Below are 23,648 nucleotides of genomic sequence, written 5' to 3' on the forward strand. Positions count from 1 at the left end.
TTTTTTTTTTTTTTTTTTGTGAGATGGGAGTCCTCTTAAGGAAATTAAGATCCAAAGAAGCAGTTTGAGCCGATATTTATATACTGAGTTGGACAAAGAATAAGAAATTGTGAAAAAGTGACAAGGCAAAGGCTGCTTGGGCTACTTAGTGAATTAGGTAGAGAAGTGACTAGAAAGCTATGAGTTAATTTAGCAAGCCTTCTTTATACAGATTTCTCTTGGTGTCCACTTCCCAGTTTTGTGAGAATGTTTCTTTCCTTCTATATTAAAGAGGGCATCTCTTCTATTTGAGTTTTACCTCCTACTTTTAGGAAAGTCAGGGTATGCTTTTTGCATCTGGTGATTTTCAAGTGCCTTTAACTTAATCTGTATGCCTGAGTGGCATATTTTGGAGTGGCAAATTCTTTTTCTTTTTTAGTATCCATGTTATTTATTTATTTATTTTTCCCATATAATTTTAAAAATTGATATGTTGTATTTTCATTGTTATTTAGTTCAAGAAATTTTGCTTTTATCTTTTGTTTTGTTTTTTCCTTTTGACATTTCTTTTTTTTTTTTTTTTGGTACGGGGAGGGAGAGGGGAGGAGGGTTCAGGATGGGGAACACGTGTATACCTGTGGCGGATTCATGTTGATATATGGCAAAACCAATACATTATTTGTAAAGTTAAATAATAAAAGAAAATTAAAAAAAAGAAATGTCAAAATGGAGTGGTAAATTCTTAACTCTTTTATGACTGTAAAGAGAATAGGGGACCTTGGGAACATGGTGATGGTCTCTGAAAACTCACTTGGGAACTGGTGATTTGCTGGTTATTAAAACAATGTCATGGACTTTTCATTTAGAAGAAACAGCACATACAGAGGCATAAAGCTAGCAGGAGTGCAGCCTAGTCAGGAGATGGTGGTTTAGTCACTAAGTCATGTCTGACTCTTGTGACCCCATGGACTGTAGCCCACCAGGCTCCTCTGTCCATGGGATTTTCCAGGGAAGAATACTGGAGTGTGTTGCCATTTCCTCCTCAAAGGAATCTTGCCAACCCAGGGATCAAACCCAGGTCTCTTGCCTCTCTTGCATTGCAGACAGGTTCTTTACTGCTGAGCCGCTATGATATGGTGAGCATGGTAAAATATGGATGGGTTGTGGGTTTTCCAGGGCAGGCAGTAAAGATGAGAAGAGAAGTGGAACTGCCTCCGATATTGGCAAGTCATGAATTTCTTGTGGGTTTTTTTTTTTTTTTCTTTTTTTCTATTCTGCAGGTGAAGCAAAGGCATGAAGGAATTTCAAGCAAGAGTTTGAGGAGATGAAATATAGCTGGAGGGTAGATTTCAAAGGGAGAGGCGTTAAGGGAGCCCTTTGTCACTCCTGTTTGCATCACGTAGTGCTATACGCTGGGAATGACACTGTGAAGGCATAAGATATGCCTTCTGACTTCAGAGGGAAAGGAGTGAAAATCAAGACCTGCACATTTTCATACTTGTGATTAAAAAATGCAGAGAAGATTTCCTCCAAAAAATAAGTTCTCTGGCGTTTAGAATAGACTGTCATGCATCATCTTCCCATGCTTTTATTCTTATTTTCCTTTCCTTTCTCTCCTTCCTCTGTATTTTATTTCCCAAACCCTCCATCTCCAAAGCCATGGAGAATACACCATTTCAGCTCAACAGTTGTTAAATCAGAGTTATGGTCAGCTCTGTGTAACAGAAACATGAAATAGTTGTGGCTTTACACAGACTGAAATACTTTCTCTCTTAACTGAGCTCAGAGAGGCAGCCCAGGGCTCACATGGCAGTTTGCTCTTCAGTGCTCTCTGAGATAAAGTTGCTTGGTTCCTCTGTCTCTAGGCAATGGCTTTCACTTTCATGATCCAATTGGGGGCTCCAGACATCACAATCAGGATTCTTGTATCGAGATGGAGGGATTGGGTAGAATAGATCAACAGCCTTCTAGGGAAATTTCCTAGAAAGTTAACAGAGTACCTGTCCCTATATTCCGTTGGCTAGAATTCAGGAATTGGACCCTACTCAGCTACCAGTGAGGCTAAGAAATATAGTCTTTTTTTTCCAGGTAAGTGAGGTTAAGAGACTTAAGTCTGGCATAAGATAGTGAAGCCACTCTGAGTCTCTGTGCCAGTAGGATTCCTTTAGTATTTTTTGATGCTTTAAATCAAACCAAATAATCATTTTAAAATTACTTTCATGAAACACTATTATGTGAAATGCACACATACATACAAGAACATAAAACACAAAAAAATAGTATGACAGGTAGAAGTACTTTTCGAAGACGTGAAGAAAATCAAAATATTCATCACTCTGACAAATACAGATAAGCCAGGAAATATTGCATTGGATACCATTTTCTTTCTTCTATTGTTGTTTTCTAATTTTTTGAATAACTTTGCTATGTATTATGAAGATTAGAATCAGAAACCTGAAAACTGGGGATAATTCTATGATATTAACTGTTGCAGCCAAATCAAACAATATTGTCAGTATCATTTTATTTATGCATATCCTTTCAGGACATTGCTCTTCCTACTTCTATGCATAATTTCTGGAATGTATGAAATAATAAAACCCTATATAAACATGTTTGCATTAATTTAAAAATAATTCAGTGTATCTTGAGAGAGAAAATAGCAACAATGTGAATGATCTCCAATATGTATATGTGTGTGTGTGTATGCCAACATAGTAGGAATGTTCATATACGTTTTTACTCTATATATAGTGAATAAAATATTGCTCATAGTGGCATAGAGTATATGCCTTTGCAACGTTTACTCATGCACATTTAGTTCCATATTTGAATGATTTCCTTAATTTCCTCTGTGAATGACTTCCTTAATTTCCTCTGTTTAACTTAGTGAGAAATCAGGATTTGATTGATGAAATGAAACTTTGTTATCCAGTACAGTACTTTCACTTCCTTGATTGTGACAAGTTTTAAGTAAGAAACAAAGTATGTCAACCACATCATAGCATGCTTTTTAAAAAATATGTTTTTTCTTTTGTAACACATTATTACAATTAAATGTTCTAAGTTGAAACTTGGAATTTTAACACCATTCTTGCTATACAAACCCTGAACTAATTTGTCTGTTTCCCATGTATTTATTACTTCACTCAGCAAATAATTACTTATTGGCTACAATATGTAAGGTACTTCACTAGCCAGTATAGGAGATGGAAAATACAAAATACATAAAACATAGTGTTTGAACTATAAAAAATTTGATTCAAAGGAAAAATTAAATAGCACCTACATAAATAGAATAGTGGTTTGCAAAAGTAAGAATGAATTATATAAATGTTATAGAAATTCAGAGGAGCAAGTGATTACATTAAACTAGACTGTTGCATTCGGAGAAGGCAATGGCACCCCACTCCAGTACTCTTGCTTGGAAAATCCCATGGACGGAGGAGCCTGTTAGGCTGCAATCCATGGGGTCGCTAAGAGTTGGACACAACTGAGCGACTTCACTTTCACTTTTCACTTTCATGCATTGGAGAAGGAAATGGCAGCCCACTCCAGTGTTCTTGCCTGGAGAATCCCAGGGACGGGGGAGCCTCGTGGGCTGCCATCTATGGGGTCGCACAGAGCTGGACACAACTGAAGTGACTTAGAATAGCATGATATATCACTTGACTTTCAAGTGAAGAATTTGAGATGTTACTGTATTTTCAAGTTAATAAGTTAGGTTGCCACAGTTTTATAGATGCTGGCAGAACACAAAACCTCTGGACTGAAGGCTTTATTACAGCACAGCAGAAAGCATGAGTTTCCATTGTCCTTGCATGCCACTGGGGAACAGGAAGCCGCCAGATATATAATGCACACTTAGTGTATTTGGGTCACAGCTAAGGACCCCTGAATTTTGGGATCCCCTGTCTCCTAAAGGATCTAGTAACACACCTCTCCAACCTTTTACCTAGATAAAGACATGATATTTATAATTGTCAGAAAATAAATCTACCTGCTTCCCCCAAAGAAGGTTCTGTCTATTCGAAGACTATTTGCTATATAACATCCTTGAAAAAATAGAATGAAACAAAGCTGTCAATGCCTCTTGCTCAGAAAATGTGCAGAAACACAAAAGACCCAAAGAGAATTGTCTCTTCAAATAGAGAAGTCTTTATAAAGAAACACCCTTTAATCCAGGCTACAAAAGATAGGTTTTACTAAATGGGGTTTGGGGAATAAGGCTTTTACAGCAAAGAAAATTGAATTAACCATGTGAGAAAGTAATGCCTTCAAGTGTGTAGTGGGTTTATCACCACATCTATGAAACTTAAATTAATATTTCACATTTTAAGACTATTTAAAATGTAATTTATATTTGTGTGCTTAGTCAGTCATGTCCAACTCTTTGTGACCCCATAAACTGCAGCATGCCAAGCTCCTCTGTCCATGGAATTCTCCAGACAGTGATACTGAAGTGGGTTGCTATTCCCTTCTCCAGATTTTCCCAACCCAGGGATTGAACCTGGGTCTCCTATATTGCAGGCAGATTCTTTATCACCTGAGCCACCAGGAAAGCCCATTTTAAAATTAAATATACATATTTTATTTTTTCAATCTATTTATTCAATTGGAGGATAAGTACTTAATAATATTGTGATTTATTATTATTATTATTATTTTGCCAAGCATCATTATGAATCGACCATAGGCTTACATGTATCTCCTCCATCCTGAAAGAGCCTCCCACCTCCCTCCCCACCCTATCCCTCCAGGTTGTCCCAGAGCACTCATTTGGGTGCCCTGTGTCATATATCAAACTCTCACTAGTAACCTATTTTACATATGGTAATATATATGTTTCAATTCTATTCTCTCAAATCATGCCACCCTCTCCTTCTCCCACTGAGCCAAAAGTCTATTCTTTACCTCTGAAATGCATATATGTTAACTATAAAATAAATATATATGTTTTAAGTAAATGCAGTTGATCATACACAAATCTTGGGACTGTGAAGGACTATATCCTGAAATGGACAGATTGAAATTGAAAATATTGATTTGGGAGCCAACCTGGAAATAAAACTTGCAACTAATTTAGGTGAAGTTCTCTACAATGTCATGTCATCTATGAGTATTTGCATTTTGACTATAAACAATAGCTGTTTAAGCTGACACTGAAGGAGACAAGTAAAATTAATTACTAATCAGATAACTTATCAATTGAGGAAGATTAAAACACTAATGGAAAAAACAGTAAAATTGAAAATGGCAGTGATGTTTTAGTTGCTAAGTCGTGTCTGACTCTTTGCAACCCCATCAAATGTAGTCTGCCAGACTCCTCTGTCCATGGGATTTTCCAGGCAAGAATACTGGAGTGGATTGCTATTTCTAGAGGACAGGTAGGTAAAACCAAAATTCAGAAGCCAGAATCAATGGAAATTCAGAACTAGGCTTAGAACAAGAGACTGCTACTGATATTATTCATCACTTGTTCTGAAAATGATGGAAACCACAGTTCAAAGGCTCAGATATACATCTGAGAATGCATCTTACCAGCAACAGCCGTTTTGCCTGTAAATACTAACCCAACAGATAACTTAAGGCTGTAGCTCAATCGGTTTAAAATCCGTATGCAATGGAGGAGACCTGGGTTCAATCCCTGGGTTGGGAAGACACTCTGGAGAAGCAAATAGCTACACACTCCAGTATTCTTGCCTGGAGAATCCCATGGACAGAGGAGCCTGGCAGGCTACAACCTATGGTATCACAAGAGTCGGGCATGACTGAGAGACTAAGCATGCATAGAACACAATATCCTGAATGTAGATAGGTAAGTAAATACATACATACGTATAAATGCACATACACAAAGATAGATAGTAGTGCATTTATTTTTATTAAACTGAAACATAGGTTTTGTTCAGTTTTTGTAATGTTTGCTTTATATAAGCACCCCAGAATTCAAATGTAAATTTCCTTATGTTTAAATCTGCCTGGCAGTATGGATTTTAATAATTTACCATTGAAAAGTTAAATTACATCATGTTCAAGATGCATCACATTCTTATGAAGAACAGCCTTCTCATCCAATGGGTTTGTAGGTTTGACAGGTGAGAAGATCCCCTTCTGTCCACTGGACATCATATTAGCATTAAATTGTGTTTCTCCACCTAAGATGTCCTTGTATATTTGCAATGAAAAAAATCCAGAAATTACAAACTTTCAATCATGCTTTATCTTCTTTGACATTTTCTCCTTAAATATGCGAAGTCAGATCAATTACTGCCAGTAATATGTGATGCTAAAGCTTATAATTTGGTAGCAATTATAATTCTAGGCTTTTTGAACATGTGAAATAGTATCTTACATTACTCCACACATGCAGAAAATAGAAAGATGCATTCATAAAATAAGGTTGACAGTGTATATTTTACAGATGTTTCCAAAAAAAGAAAAATACCAAAGAAATCTTAAAAAAAAAAAAATAAACAGAAGGTATTCTCTGGACTTCTTTGGGTTTCCAGATTTATAAATTGAGAATGAACAGAAAAGAAAGTCCAGTCAAAGGCCCAAGTTAAAAGCAATACATGTTGAGTAAATGTGGTAGTATTTCTCTTTGAGAATGGCTCTGCCCCCAAGCCCTTTGATGGAATGATTATACTTAAAATCTGTAAATGGCTCATTACTGAGTCTTGGGTGATGCTCATGAAAGTCAGCATAAGAAAAGTCTTAAGTGATACTCAGCGATTAAATCATAAATTCAAATATTTAGCTGAGCATGCTTAAAGATTCAATGAAAGTTTTTATTCATAAATGACAGATGTGAAGCTCAGAGAATAAACTGCTCGTAAACAGATAGTTTTCTACAGAATAAGCATTTGAGGTCATGACTCAGTACAGAGGTCATGACTCAGTACAGAACTTAACTACAGAAGAAAGAATAGTTATGGAAGCAAGGGTACTAGTTTCTGGAGGCAGCATTGAATCACCTCAATTAGATACTGCAGTGGGGTGAGAAGTCTGCATTTCACATTAGTGCAGGTAATGCTGTATTCATGTTTAGGGGATTCTGACAGTATTATGACATTTATCAGAGAATGTTTTCATTGCTGCTGCTGCTGCTAAGTCGCTTCAGTCATGTCCGACTCTGTGCGACCACCATAGACGGCAGCCCACCAGGCTCCCCCGTCCCTGGGATTCTCCAGGCAAGAACACTGGAGTGGGTTGCCATTTCCTTCTCCAACGCATGAAAGTGAAAAGTGAAAGTGAAGTCACTCAGTCATGTCTGACTCCCAGCGACCCCATGGACTTGAAGCCCACCAGGCTCCTCCATCCATGGGATTCTCCAGGCAAGAGTACTGGAGTGGAGTGATCAAACAGCAAAAACCAACTCTGACCAAGGAAAGCAACAAAATGGTTTATTGGAAGAATATTATGTAGCCATGAAAATTGGTGCAAGGCCTTAAAAATCAGGTTTGGCAAGAAGTAGTCTTGCCTGGAGAATCCCAGGGACAGGGGAGCCTGGTGGGCTGCCGTCTATGGGGTCACACAGAGTTGGACACAACTGAAGTGACTTAGTGGCAGCAGCAGCAGGAGGAACCAATAGGGACTTCCCTGGTAGCACAGCTGGTAAAGAATTTGCCTGCAATGCAGGGGACCCCCATTCGATTCCTTGGTTGGGAAGATCCCCTAGAGAAGGGATAGGCTACCCATTCCAGTATTCATGCACTTAACTGGTGACTCAGATGGTAAAGAATCGGCCTGCAATACGGGAGACCTGGGTTCGATCCCTGGGTTGGGAAGATTCCCTGGAAGACGGCATGGCAACTCACGTCTGTATTCTTGCTTGGGGAATCCCCATGGACAGAGGAGCCTGGTGGGCTACAGCCTATGGGATCATAGAGAGTCAGACACAACTGAGCCATTAAGGCACCAGATAGCACAGGAACCAATAGAAGTTAGGCAGTAAGAAGCAATGTTTCTTACTGGTACTCGACACTGAAACTACGTAGCCAAGATCAGATCAGATCAGATCAGTCACTCAGTCGTGTCCGACTCTTTGCGAACCCATGAATCGCAGCACGCCAGGCCTCCCTGTCCATCACCAACTCCCGAAGTTCACTGAGACTCACGTCCATTGAGTCAGTGATGCCATCCAGCCATCTCATCCTCTGTCGTCCCCTTCTCCTCTTGCCCCCAATCCCTCCCAGCATCAGAGTCTTTTCCAATGAGTCAACTCTTCGCATGAGGTGGCCAAAGTACTGGAGTTTCTGCTTTAGTATCATTCCTTCCAAAGAAATCTCAGGGCTGATCTCCTTCAGAGTGGACTGGTTGGAACTCCTTGCAGTCCAAGGGACTCTCAAGAGTCTTCTCCAACACCACAGTTCAAAAGCATCAATTCTTCGGTGCTCAGCCTTCTTCACAGTCCAACTCTCACATCCATACATGACCACAGGAAAAACCATAGCCTTGACTAGGCGAAACTTTGTTGGCAAAGTAATGTCTCTGCTTTTGACTATGCTATCTAAGTTGGTCATAACTTTCCTTCCCAGGAGTAAGCGTCTTTTAATTTCATGGCTGCAGTCACCATCTGCAGTGATTTTGGAGCCCAGAAAAATAAAGTCTGACACTGTTTCCACTGCTTCAGCAATATGTGAACCGTGAACTTCCTGATGTTCAAGCTGGTTTTAGAAAAGGCAGAGGAACCAGAGATCAAATTGCCAGCATCCGCTGGATCATGGAAAAAGCAAGAGAGTTCCAGAAAAACATCTATTTCTGCTTTATTGACTATGCCAAAGCCTTTGACTGTGTGGATCACAATAAACTGTGGAAAATTCTGAAAGAGATGGGAATACCAGACCACCTGACCTGCCTCTTGAGAAATCTTTATGCAGGTCAGGAAGCAACAGTTAGAACTGGACATGGAACAACAGACTGGTTCCAAATAGGAAAAGGAGTTTGTCAAGGCTGTATATTGTCACCCTGTTTATTTGACTTATATGCAGAGTACATCATGAGAAATGCTGGACTGGAAGAAACACAAGCTGGAATCAAGATTGCTGGGAGAAATATCAATAACCTCAGATACGCAGATGACACCACCCTTTTGGCAGAAAGTGAAGAGGAACTAAAAAGCCTCTTGATGAAAGTGAAAGTGGAGAGTGAAAAAGTTGGCTTAAAGCTCAACATTCAGAAAACAAAGATCATGGCATCCGGTCCCATCACTTCATGGGAAAAAGTGACCCTTAATTCATGCAACTGCCACCGAACTCTTTCCATAATGGCTGCTAAGTTCACCATGGCTGCATCTGGCCCTTAAGTCATTTACCACTGCTATGAAAAATGCATCATCTGTCCTGATATCCATCAATCATCTGCTCCAGGTTATTGCAACATGTCATTAATATTCACATGCCATCGATGTAAGTTCTAACTAAGAGATTAGAAGAAGGAGGCATCTGGTCCCTTTAGGTGTTATGCTTAGGGTTCTGTTTATCACGTTTCATATATTGGAGAGTTTCAGGAAAGTAGGAAATGTATTTGAATAGTGCTTAGTTAAAAAGCAACAACAAAATAGCGAATGGCTGTAAAGTATTTCTATTGTGTTGTTTTCAACCAATGGTTTATTTTTTATTATTTACATTTTAATTCTAAGCTATACAGGGGCAGATTTCTTGAAATAGGACAGTCAATTTTCGCATTTGGATTTCTGTCCTCTCATTGTGTAGTAAATGAAGTTACTTTCACAAGTACAGTTGTGATGTTTACATTTGCTCTTTTGTTCAGTGGGGCCTCACTTACTGCTTCTCATAATTGTCATAATAGAGATTCAGAAACAATACATAGGTACATTAAATTGCTTTTGTATAATTTGGGGGTGCCATATGAGATAAATTATTGCAAAGAAATCAGTCATTCTATGTATCTGTAATGCCTTACAAAAGCCACTTTCTTCACCTTCTACTCATGAATTATGCTTTGTTAAACAACTTGGCATAAAGGGCAAAGATGTTAATTTCACTTAAAATCACACCAAATGGTGTGAAGACATTAAGAAAGCAACACGTTCTATATATTAATCAACATGACTTCTAAGAAGAAAGTCTCTTTTTTTGAGATGCATAAGTTGGAAATTAAGAAAGTTTTTTATTTTATTTTATTTTTTTTATATTTTTTTTCTTTTTTTTAACTTTATTTTATTTTTAAACTTTACATAATTGTATTAGTTTTGCCAAATATCAAAATGAATCCGCCACAGGCATACATGTGTTCCCCATCCTGAACCCTCCTCCCTCCTCCCTCCCCACACCATCCCTCTGGGTCGTCCCAGTGCACCAGCCCCAAGCATCCAGTATCGCGCATCGAACCTGGACTGGCAACTCGTTTCTTACAAGTTTTTTAAAATATATATTTATTTATTTGGCTGCACTGAGGCTTAGTTATGGCATTCAGGATCTAGTTTCCTGACCAAGGATGGAACGCAGGCCCCCTGCAGTGGGAGTGTGGAGTCGTAGCCACTGGACCACCAGAAAAGTCCCCCAAATTAAGAAACTGTTGATAAAGTTAAAAATGATCCAAATAACTTATTAGATAAACTGGAAGACTATTCAAATCAATTAGTCAAGTCACAAATGAGAAAATTGAGACTCAAAATTAGATGTTTCATGTGAGTGCGCATTTTAAATACGTTGTCAAAAAAAAAAAAGAGAGAAAATCTCTGTTTTTGGACTTTCTCTCCATTGCTCTTACCATGTTGGAGTTAGAGTGGTATTGCTCTTTTTTTTTTTTTTTTTATGTGTTAGAAGCGTTTTTGAATCATTTTAATTTAAATCAATCAAAATGTGTCTTTGCCCTTGACAATATTGCAGATTTCAATTTATATTTTCTAGCAACTAAAATAAAATTTCAATTCAAATTCAGTATAATTCTTGCACAATTGTTGATGTAAGAATCTGTCAGTTCAGTTCAGTTTAGTCACTCAGTCATGTCCGACTCTTCTCGACCCTGTGAATCGCAGCATGCCAGGCCTCCCTGTCCACCACCAACCCCCAGAGTTCACTCAGACCCACGTCCATTGAGTCAGTGATGCCATCCAGCCATCTCATCCTCTGTCGTCCCCTTCTCCTCCTGCCCCCAATCCCTCCCAGCATCAGAGTCTTTTCCAATGAGGCAACTCTTCTCATGAGGTGGCCAAAGTACTGGAGTTTCAGCTTTAGCATCATTCCTTCCAAAGAAATCCCAGGGCTGATCTCCTTCAGAATGGACTGGTTGGATCTCCTTGCAGTCCAAGGGACTCTCAAGAGTCTTATCCAACACCACAGTTCAAACGCACCAATTCTTCAGTGCTCAGCTTTCTTCACAGTCCAATTCTCACATCCATACATGACCACAGGAAAAACCATAGGTGTGCTTAGTCGCTCAGTTGTGTTTGACTCTTTGCGACCCTGTGGTCTGTAACCCACCAGACTCCTTTGTCCATGGGGATTCTCCAGGCAAGAATACTGGAGTGGGTTGCCATGCCCTCCCTTAGGGGATCTCCACAACCCAGGCATAAAACCCAGGTCTCCCTTTAGGCAGATTCTTTTACCATCTGAGCCACCAGGAAAGCCCATGGGGAGAGATACTGATAGAGAGAAGCACCTTGCTCTGGGCCTTGTAATTTTTTTCATTCCCTGACTTAGTGTCAACATTTTTCCCAATTGAGAAAAAGAATTATTCGATGATTGATTACTTATACTCAGTTTTTTAAATCGTTTATATTTTCATGTCAACCACCTTGTAATTCATTTAGGTCTACATTTCGGTTTGCTCTGATTTGCAAGGGTGAACTTTATGGAGTGAGAAAGTGATACATCTAATGTTTTTTACTAGATGAAATAGCTGTAATCTTGAGTAAATAGTTTTCTTTTCCTAAACACATGGTGGCTCAGACGGTAAAGCGTCTGCCTACAATGAGGGAGACCCGGGTTCAATCCCTGGGTCGGGAAGATCCTCTGGAAAAGGAAATGGCAACCCTCTCCAGTACTCTTGCCTGGAAAATCCCATGGACAGAGGAGCCTGGTAGACTACAGTCTATGGGGTTGCAAAGAGTCGGACATGACTAAGAGACTTCACTTTCACTTTCTAAACACATCTTGAAACACACATATATACAAAAAGAGAAAAACATGCTACACAGTTTAATGTGGTTTCAATAAGCTAATAATTTTACTCAAACTTTTCGATCCCAAATCCTGTCTTTTGTTTTCCAAAATGTTTCTGAAGTTTTATTGTCTAGTTGTACTAAAACCAAAGTTCAATCCTCAGTTCAGTTCAATTTCATCGCTCAGTCATGTCCGACTCTTTGCAACCCCATGGACTGCAGCACCAGCCTCCTCTGTCCATCACCAACTCACAGAGCTTACTCGAACTCATTTCCATCGCGTCAGTGATGCCATCCAACCATCTCATCCTCTGTCATCCCCTTCTCCTGCTTTCAATATTTCCAAGCATCAGAGTTTTTTCCAGCGAGTTGTTTCTTCACATCAGGGGGCTAACGTATTGGAGTTTCAGCTTCAGCATCAGTCTTTCCAATGAATATTCAGGACTGGTTTCCTGTAGGATTGACTGGTTGGATCTCTTTGCACTCCAGGGGACCCTCAAGAATCTTCTCCAACACCACAGTTCAAAAGCCTCAGTTCTTTGGTGTTCAGCTTTCTTTATAGTCCAACTCTTACATCCATCCATGACTACTGGAAAAACCATAGCTTTGACTAGATGGACTTTTGTTGGTAAAGTAGTGTCTCTGTTTTTAAATATGCTGTCTAGGTTGGTCATAGCTTTTCTTCCAAGGAGCAAGCGTCTTTTAATTTTATTCGTTTTAACTGTAGCCTATCAGGCTCTTCTGTCCATGGGATTTTCCAGGCAAGAGTGCTGGAGTGGATTGCCATTTCCTTCTCCAGGGAATCTTCCCAACCCAGGAATCGAGCCCAGGTCTACCACATTGCAGGCAGATGCTTTACCGTCTGAGCCACAGGGAAGCCTTTTAATTTCAAGTCCTCAGCTTTCCTTATTTGAAAAGCAAAGCATTTCCCACTCTGTTCTTTTTGCCACCATCTTTTTTTTTCCGTACCTCTCTTTGCATAGCTGCTAGAATTATGTGTAGTGTCATTCTAGGCTTGAATCTGAAGCTGAAGACCACATTCTAATCTACAGGCCTACTAAAACCCAAGCAAGCTAGTATTCAGTCATTGATATTCTTACTTGTTCAGTTGTGCTAATCTTATCCCAGATGTGGAGTGGCTTTCAATAGCATGCATATTTTTCAGCTATCTTCTTTCTTTAATTTTGCTTACTAAAGATTTTAAGTACCTGCTTGATTGCTGTGATGGTTTGTGAAATATTTTCAATCTGAGGGAATATTCCATGAAGTTCTGTGAGTCACATGTAATAGGTGATTGATCTATATTAAGTTGTATTACATCTAACAAAAGCAAGATAAACACAAAAACCAAATTAAAAATTTGCACTTAGTGTGGAGTCCCTAATAGGTCACATTTTGTAAGGCACATATTCATGGTCAATTTTTAAGCTCTCTAGGACTGCATTTCTATTGTTTTAAATAATTAAATACACACATATATATATAAAGCTGGGATTTAAAATACAAATACGTATGCCTGTGTAAAATACCATGTGCAGACTTGAGCATGACTGTGTATGTTTGTGTTTATTTCCAAAAGAACTTGAACATATTCTTTGCCTATCAGCATCACCCTGCAAAACAGTATAATTTGTATTCTGAGCAAATACTTAAAATTGCCATATTTTGTAATGTATATAATTTTCTCTCTTTCTATCAGGTGGAAAATGGTTGCCCCTGTTCACCTGCTGTGAAGACTTAGAATCACACAACTACGGCTTTGGTTCTCTAAGTGTTTCAGGATGTAAATGTAGCCTGACCATTCCCTGATGGGCTGTTAAATCATGGACATGCTAAACAATTTTCTTCGGACTGTCATTCCAGAAGATGCTTTGGCTTCTCTCTCGAATGCTCACTAGGCATTTGTAGCTGACAAGGAAAAGCAAGAAGGCTGTGAACTGGAAAGTTATCTTACAATGAAAATTACGAGTACCTCCTGCATCTGCCCAGTCCTGGTGTGTCTCTGCTTTGTGCAGAGGTGTTATGGGACCACTCACCACGGCTCCATCAGGGGGACCAGAAACCAAACCAAACACATCGAAGGCGAAACCGAAGTCCACCACCGTCCCAAAAGGGGATGGGTTTGGAATCAGTTCTTTGTTTTAGAAGAACATATGGGACCAGATCCACAGTATGTTGGAAAAGTAAGTTTTTGTTTATTGTTTGTTTTTTTTCTCCTGGGAAATTGTGGGGGTGTGATAAGGGTGGAGCTGGAGTTGCATTTGAAGAGAATGGAACTTAAGTGAATTATGTTACAGAATGTTATTTCTTATTCTGAACATTTTGAAATAATGATTATAAAAAATGAATGTGACCAAGCATGTCACATCTCCATAAACATCAGTTCGTATGTACTAGACTGAATTTTCTTTACCAGCGTATCACTCCTTTCTCTCATGTAAAATGTAAACACTTTAAACACACAGTTTAGTAATTTTGTCTTTAGTACTGTGAAGGTGTATTAGAATTCACCGTGTCATTTCTTGGCGCATTGATATTTACAGATTTTTTTTTTTTTTAATCTACTGCTGTTGTACATAAAGCTAAGAAAATCTATGACTTCTAATATAGTGTTTTTAATTGTTACAAAGGTTGTAGTTGTATTTGTCAGCATTTATAAGCACATGGATATTTATCAAACCCCCAAATTAATTTCCATACACATAGTAATATATTTTAAATATAGATTAAATATATACTCAATGTACAGGTTTTGTTAAAATCCCCAAAGAATGAAGCTGATAAAATGATAAGGAACTTCACACTAACTTTCCTTTCTCTCAGACATACAGACAAGACATTTTAATGGCTGGTCAAACCCTTTAGGAAATTGTGTGCTCAGTAATAAGGGGCAGTTTAAGCACGTGTCATTGAGGTTCCAGGGTAAAGAAGAGCGTGGGAAGTGGGGAGACCGTCTTCTGATAAATTACTGATGGCTGGCAAGCAGCCACACTCAGGTTGGTTCAGTACCTATGGGAAAAGAAGCAAGTACAGCAGTAGAATCTTCATGACTACAGGCTCCATGACTTCTTCTTTATATATATATATATATATATATATATATATATATATATATAAATTTATTTATTTTAACTGGAGGCTAATTACTTTACAATATTGTATTGGTTTTGCCATACATCAACATGAATCTGCCACGGGTGTACACATGTTCCCCATCCTGAACCCCGCTCCCACCTTCCTCCCCATACCATCCCTCTGGGTCATCCCAGTGCACCATCCCCGAGCATCCTGTATCATGCATTGAACCTGGACTATGTGAAACAAATCGCCAGGCTCTGTGACTTCTATCTCCCTGCTTGCCTATTTATTTTCACTTTAGCACTGTTAGTGCTAAAAAAAAAAAAAAAAAATAGTACTCCATCCAAAGCCAGGGTGCTTCCCTAATGTGTAGGCAGTGCAGGAGCACAGCCATCTGTTCCACCTCTCATCCAACAGGAACTGAGTTGCAGCTGTGTTTTCCATACAAGGCAGGAGCTATGGAGTCAGAATATGAAGCACAAAACCATCTGGAAAAATTCTATCATTCTCTGACATGTATATCAAAATAAGAAGAAAAGCCCCTTATCTTCATCCTATGTGTTTTCCCTATGGTGTATTCCATATAGTAAATGTAAATAAGTATACTAAAAGTAAAAACATAATATATTGAGTTACTATAAATTTATTTTTGTTATGAACTTCAAAATCTTTTTTCTATAACCCTTTCACTCCTTGAAAAGGAGTGGGGTGGGAGAAGGAACATAAAAATGTTTCTTTTTTGGAGTATTCCAAAAGGAAAAATATATATATATATTATTAAAATATGTTGTTTACTTTTTGTCATTTTAGTTTAATTAAAAATCAAAATCAAATTTGCTAGAAAGAAGAAGGGAAAGATCAGATAGCTTCTCAGTTTTTGATGGTTTATCTAGTTTTAGTAAAAGTTGAAATCTCAATCAGTAGTTTAGTTACAAATAATCTTTCTGGGCTTGGGCACCAGTGAACATATGGTTGAGAGCTTGTTAGCCACCAGGAGGTGGTGAGGGCCGGGAAACTGTTCCTTTGTGAAGGTTCTGCAGAAATCGGGGTCCATTCTAGTTGTAGTATTAACAGACAAATTAAAGGGTCACACCCTAAGGTATGATCCTCTTGTTCTCTATCTGACTTGTATCCCTTTACTCATAATCTTCTCTCTCAATAGTCATCTGCCTTTGTGAGCAATTCTAACTTGATTTTACAGGCTCATTCTCCTCATACTCCCCTACAAACATATATACATACATACATGATTGTGAAAATTAAAAAAAAAAAAAACAACAACTTTTAATGTCCAACAATACACATGATCCTGCCCCATTATTCTTATTAAAGAAAATAATTTATATTTAAATAAAATAAATACATTATTGCTGCTGCTGCTGAGTCGCTTCAGTCGTGTCTGACTCTGTGGGACCCCATAGACGGCAGCCCACCAGGCTCCTCCGTCCCTGGGATTCTCCAGGCAAGAACACTGGAGTGGGTTGCCATTTTCTTCTCCAATGCATGAAAATGAAAAGTGGAAGTGAAGTCGTGCAGTCGTGTACGACTCTTTGCAACCCCATGTACTGCAGCCTACCAGGCTCCTCCGTCCATGGGATTTTCAGGCAAGAGTACTGGAGTGGGGTGCCATTGCCTTCTCTGAAATACATTATTACATATATATATATAAATACATTAATAATGAGCCAGCCATATATCCTGAGTAGAAGATAAAATCATTACAGTTTCTATAAGCATGAGAAGGGAACACATCCAAAGATCTGAAAATTATCTCCTTTACCCTTCTCTGACACAGAAATGTCCACAGGATTTTTGTCAACAAAAATAAAATAATAATCATACAATACAGTTCTGTTATTAATATATTTTCTACATCATAAGTTAGTTTCCATCATCCTTAAGCTCTGGGTTATAATTTTGTATATCTGTTGCTATATTTCACATTACAAAACATCTGAAACTGCTTGTAAGAGTTGAAGCCAAACTGTTTGACACTTACCAACTTCTTTTATATTTTTTAAAATTTTCTTCCAGTTTTCTTAGTCAATGATTGGATTTATTATGAGGGAACTTATTTTATTGACACTGGGCAATACACATTACTCACTACTAAGAGTTTTTTTTTTTTTTTTTAATAAGGCTAAGGAAATTTCTAATGGTAAATAGTATATATATATATATATATATATATATATATATATATACACACATATATTATGTATACAGCATCTACATATGCAATATATGCAATTATACATATATACAGGTATGTGTAATTGACAATTCATACTTTTTTCAGAATGTAAAAGCTATAGGAGATTAAATACCAAAACTATTATGTGTAGCGTGTGTCTATGTATTTATATATATCTATATATATCTATCTTGAATTTGATCTCATTGATTTATTAAAGATCTTTTTAAATACTTGAAAGTTTAGGGTCAGGAAGCCATAATAGCACATTTGTTAGTAAGTAAGTCCTTTCTTCCCAGAAAAAAACCTATATGGTAATGTAATTATAGCTTTACAACAAAAGTGTTCTCTCTTTTCCAAAAATTATATAATAAATAATATAGATCATTGTCTTTTACTTTTCAAAAATTAAACAGAGTTAAATGAATCCCATTATAACTCAGAATTTAATTTTATATAAAATATCACACACATACTAAAATGCAGGCTGTGTATGACACCCATCATTAGAGTAGACTCATTGCTTTCATGAGATAATGAGAATTTCTAAGTAAACAGCAGAGTCTGAGTCAGGGCTTCTTTTTATCTGTATTACAACTGGTGAGTGTCTTTGATTTCCTTACATGTAACACTAAGAAATACTGTTTCATAGTTATAATTCAAGTGTGTTATAAAATTTGGTTTATAGTTTAGATTGTCAGTTAAACCACTGTCTGTGGTTGTGCTGACATTGCTTGCGTAATAGATAATAATAACTATTGAAAAAATTAAGTATTATTGGTGATACACAGAAATAACAAAACCAAATTCAGTTTCTAAACATGATGTCTTTTTTAATATAACTAGATTCACATTTATGTATTGAATGTAGCTGTTATCAAGCTACGATGGTAAAATTGAGAACCAGTGAAAGAAATTAAGAACCACAAAGTCTAAAGTATTTACTAATGACCATTTACAGAAAATATTTGGAACCCCTTTTCAAGGTTCCTGCCTTACCTCGTAGGCTGAACACTCTGGAAGCAGGTTATGGGGCTGTTTCATCTTCATTTACACAGAACTCTATCTCAGTGCCTATTGTAATGCTCAAATGTGGTAATTCACTGGTAAGGGTTCTATAAATTATAGCTTTTTGTAGTCCTGTTAATGGTTGTAATAATTATTTGAAATTATTGAAACAAAAATCTCTGTCATCAAACATTTCTTTTATGGAAGTGTGAATTTACAGACGTCTTTAATTCACCTCTTTCACTGGCATGCCCTCTCCCAAGGTTGTTTTAATGAATGTTTATTCGCTCTTGGTGTTTTTGTTGTTATTGCTGTTTAGTTGCATTGTAGGCAGTACTGTAATGAATGTCTTTGTACATACATCATTCAGCAAAGGTATAGATGTCCCTGAAGGAAGAGGTTTCCAGAGTGGAATTCTGGTTCAAAAATAAAAAATCTTTAATTTTGGTAGATGTTACCTATCCTTCTCCATAGGTGGTAGCGCACTTTACACCTGTGTCAGTGATGTGTAAGAATATATATTTCTCTATAGCAATGCCAACAAATGGGATTGTAAGACCTGGGATTTTGTAAGTAGGTGAAAAATTGCATCTCTATGTATTCTCAGTATATTTTTGTCTTATTATGAATGAAATTGATCACATTTTTGTAGTTGAGGGGATATGAATATTCCTTTTTTTACTAACTGACTCTTTAGGCCATTTTGTTACTCTTTTAAACTTATCAGTACTAGTCAATAATTACATAATAGATGCAATAAATCTTTGCCAGCAATATTACCAATAATTTTTTCACAGTTGCAATTTACTCTTTGACTTTGTTTATAAGTTTGGCTTTATAGAAATGTATTATTTTAATTTGATCATTTTTTGCATTCTTTTAATTGAAACAACACTTTTATTTGATTTGAATTTTTTTGAAATTTGAAATATTGGTGTTCAGAATTAGTGCCAGGAGATTAAAAATGCATTCTTCCTGTCTTAATACCTACAGTTTATCACATATTTAAAAAAATGTTGCTTATGGAATAAAAAAAACATTGTGTAAAAGTAGAATTGTTTGCTTTGGAGATCAAAAGCTATAATTTAGAATATGCATGATATCATAGTTTGATCATTAGCTATTGACTGTATTGCATATATGTCTCATATTTACCAATAGAATACATTAGTGTGCAGGTTGTAGTTGAAAGTATACTGACTCTTCCTGGTATATTCTAGGACTATTTAAATATGTGTAACTTTTAGAATTTAACTAAGGATACATATTGGAAATAATGTTTCTTACTGTACAACCACTGACAGTGAGCTTCATGTATTTCAAGTGGTAATTGCTGTGATTAGCTAGGTGTCCTGCTCCATAAATATATAAAAAATATGTATCATATGTGTAATAAGAAAATTTTCACTTCAAAAATAGGAAAGATGACTTGTTTAACTGACCAAAACTCTTACATGAGAGATAAAAGACGCTATGTTTACTTCAGTGTATCTTTAAGTGTATATTATCTATATTGTATTATCTGGTAGTTAAAAAGAAAGACTAGAATAAAACATATGATAGAAAAGAATAGAATCAAATCAAATTAAAGGTAAGACCAAAAACTGTTCCTCTGTATTAGCATGTTTTAGGCTAAGATATCTATTCTGTTAACAATATAGCATTAGGATTTGGGCCTTATTAACATTAAACATATCTTTGATAATAAAAGTTAATGAGACTAGACTTTTTTCAGGATGAACAAATGTATTACATTCCCCATATTCACTTCTCTTCATCTTATAGTGTATGTTCTTATGACTGTTAGGATTTTTTTTTCCAGATTAAAAACTGTATCATGTGGAAACTATTGCTTGCTTCCATAAAGAGTTTAGTTACTAAAATTCTACCTCTAACTCCCCTCTTTTCCCATGTCCTATGTGTGTGAGTCAGTGGTAAAGAATCCACCAGCCAATGCAGGAGACAAAAGTTTGATCCCTGGGTCAGGAAGATCTCCTGGAGAAGCAAATGGCAACCCACTCCAGCATTTTTGCCTGGGAAATCCCATGGATGGAGGTGCCTGGTGGGCTACAGTCCATGGGGTTGCAAAAAAGTCTGACACAACTTACTGACTAAACAATGGCAATATGTGTGAGTAAAGTGTAGACTCTAGGCAATTATTCTAACCTTGCTTTATTAAAACAAAACAAAACAAAAACAACCACAGCAAGCATATAGAGAGTAAGAAAAGAATTCTGGTGGCATAAAGGAATTAAGAAATCATCTTGTCAAATTCCTCAAATAATGGAAACCAACAATGCTTGAAACAGTTAAGTGATCTCTTCATGGGAAGGGGGATTAGTTATGGCAGTGCCAAAGAACAAGTTGTAAGATATCTAATTCTTTAATGAAAATCAGTTTCTAGTATATAGTGCATGAAATTCCCCTCTCATCATCACCATTACTTCCATTATTCTCTATTTTTTCTGTCTTTAAAAAGAGAGCCTTCAAATCTCTTTTAATATGAAGTACTATAACTTCAAATTAAATAAATGATTTTGAGGTTCAAGAGAGAATAAATCATGTAAAAGGGAATGGGAAGATTCCCATTCCTTTTTCAAAAAAGAAAAAAAAAAAGATAGCTTTAATGTCAGCATGAACTCTGAATTAAAAATGAACAGCAAGAAAAGCTTCCGATTGTCATCTTATTTTCAAGATGATGATTTTATGAAAGTTTTTTTTTTAACCATAACTTCTTTAAAATGGAAAACTTCTTGTATGAAAACATGACATTTTAATTTTGTACAAGTGACAGTGTGATGACATGATGTCATATGAAATTAACTCATGGTGTGCAGGTGCATATGGATATAGAAACTTCTCAATAATCATCCTGGAAACTTAACTATTTAGGTCCAGTCCTAAAAGAAATTGGGTGCACAAAAGAGAAATTTGATTTGGCATATACTTCATTTAATTTGTAGTGATATAGAACCTGTTATATCTTTTTTAAAAGAAATCAGATTTCACTAAGTTTCACTTTAGTTTTAGAGAAAAGTGACAGTATGTTTGAACTATCTAAAAATGTTGACATTAATAGCATTAGCACTCATAATATATAGTGTTTCTTAGTGCTGTGTTGGAAAATTTTTAAACATCATCAGTATAAAGCGGTACTATGGGCACAATCTATGAATTTGTTCACCATGTATACTTGGTATTGCTATACAAACATAACCACCTGTATGTTAATATGTGTGTATTTGTTCTTGAGTGTATCAGTGGTGCTAAACTGAAAGTTACTTTAACCCTCAGGGGCATTTGGCAATGTATAGACATATTTTTCACCTCTGCTACAATGTCTATTAGTTTAAGATGGCATAATCATTATGGCCGCAAATACTGAAAGAGTTCAGGAAAATGTCTTAATGTGCTTTCAAATCAGAATAAAATATGAACATGAATATAATTGTCTATATTAGTCTTTATATCAATACAATTGCAAATAGAATTTATCATTTTAGTTGAAAAAAGAAAAAGGCCCACAAAGGCAGAATGGCCAAGGGTCTCTGAAAGTTATAATGCTGCTGCTGCTGCTGCTAAGTCACTTCAGTCGTGTCTGACTCTGTGCAACCCCATAGATGGCAGCCCACCAGGCTCCTCCGTCCCTGGGATTCTCCAGGCAAGAACACTGGACTGGGTTGCCATTTCCTTCTCCAATGCGTGCAAGTGAAGTCGCTCAGTCATTTCCGACTCTCGGCGACCCCATGGACTGCAGCCTATTGGGTTCCTCTGACCATGGGATATTCCAGGCAAGAGTACTGGAGTGGGTTGCCATTGCCTTCTCTGGAAGCTATAATGAGGACTTGATTTTTATGATGGAAGGATCTTTACCAAGCCATCCTTCCTGGCTCGTAGATTGCTGTCTTCACATTCACATGGCATTCTCACTATATGAGTATCTGTGTCCAGATTTCCTTTTTTCTTTAGGACATTAGTCCTCTATAAAGACTCTATCTCAAATAATGTACTGGTGTTAGAACATCAACATGCGAATTTTATTGGTTTAAAATTCAACCCATAATAGACTGAAATCAATATATTTTTGTAGTTATTAGGATATTTATACTTTATAGAAATACAGCATCTATTATTTCTTTGAATTTTCTTCTCCCTCATTTATTGTTTTATTCTGAAACTTATATCTGGTATAATTTTTCTGAGATTCACTTTTAGGATTCTAATACTTTCTTCAACTAAGTTGAATCAGTTCAGTTCAGTTCAGTTGCTCAGTCATGTCCGACTCTTTGTGACCCCATGAATCGCAGCATGCCAGGCCTCCCTGTCCACCACCAACTCCCGGAGTTCACTCAAACCCACGTCCATTGAATCAGTGATGCCATTCAGCCATCTCATCCTCTGTTGTCCCCTTCTCCTCTTGCCCCCAATCCCTCCCAGCATCAGGGTCTTTTCCAATGAGTTAACTCTTTGCATGAGGTGGCCAAAGTATTGGAGTTTCAGCTTTAGCATCATTACTTCCAAAGAACACCCAGGACTGATCTCCTTTAGAATGGACTGGTTGGATCTCCTTGCAGTCCAAGGGACTCTCAAGAGTCTTCTCCAACACCACAGTTCAAAAGCATTAATTATTCGGCGCTCAGCTTTCTTCACAGTCCAACTCTCACATCCATACATTACTACTGGAAAAACCATAACCTTGGCTAGACGGACCTTTGTTAGCCAGGTAATGTCTCTGCTTTTGAATATGCTATGTAGGTTGGTCATAACTTTCCTTCCAAGGAGTAAGCGTCTTTTAATTTCATGGCTGCAATCACCATCTGCAGTGATTTTGGAGCCCCCCAAAAATAAAGTCTGACACTGTTTGCACTGTTTCCCCATATATCTCCCATGAAGTGATGGGACCAGATGCCATGATCTTAGTTTTCTGAATGTTGAGCTTTAAGCCAACTTTTTCACTCTCCTCTTTCACTTTCATCAAGAAGCCTTTTAGTTTCTCTTTACTTTCTGCCATAAGGGTGGTCTCATCTGCATATCTGAGGTTATTGATGTTGAGTATTAATATATTTTTTGATTTAAATTGTGGCTCAGATGGTAGAGAATCTGCCTGCCATGCAGGAGATCCAGGTTCGATCTCTGGATTGGGAAGATCCCCTGGAGAAGGGAGCGGAAACCCACTTTAATATTCTTTCCTGGAGAATTCCATGGACAGAGGAGCCTGGCAGGCTGCAGTCCATGGGGTTGCAAAGAGTCGAACATGAC

The 23,648-nt window shown here is 37.3% G+C and overlaps 1 protein-coding gene across 7 annotated transcripts in view; it reads left to right on the plus strand.

Annotated features, from left to right (window-relative positions):
* CDH18 (cadherin 18) overlaps nucleotides 1–23,648 on the plus strand; it is a 1,273,978-nt gene that overhangs the window by 853,686 nt on the left and 396,644 nt on the right. For all 7 annotated transcript variants that reach the window (XM_070774814.1, XM_070774815.1, XM_070774813.1 and 4 more), the window contains one exon: nucleotides 13,809–14,292. In XM_070774814.1, the coding sequence (XP_070630915.1) occupies nucleotides 14,065–14,292 (228 nt within the window). In that variant the 5' untranslated portion in view covers nucleotides 13,809–14,064. The remainder of the gene's footprint in view (nucleotides 1–13,808; nucleotides 14,293–23,648) is intronic.

The sequence above is a fragment of the Bos indicus genome, chromosome 20, assembly GCF_029378745.1.
Source record: "Bos indicus isolate NIAB-ARS_2022 breed Sahiwal x Tharparkar chromosome 20, NIAB-ARS_B.indTharparkar_mat_pri_1.0, whole genome shotgun sequence".
In the NCBI taxonomy this organism is placed as follows: domain Eukaryota; kingdom Metazoa; phylum Chordata; class Mammalia; order Artiodactyla; family Bovidae; genus Bos; species Bos indicus.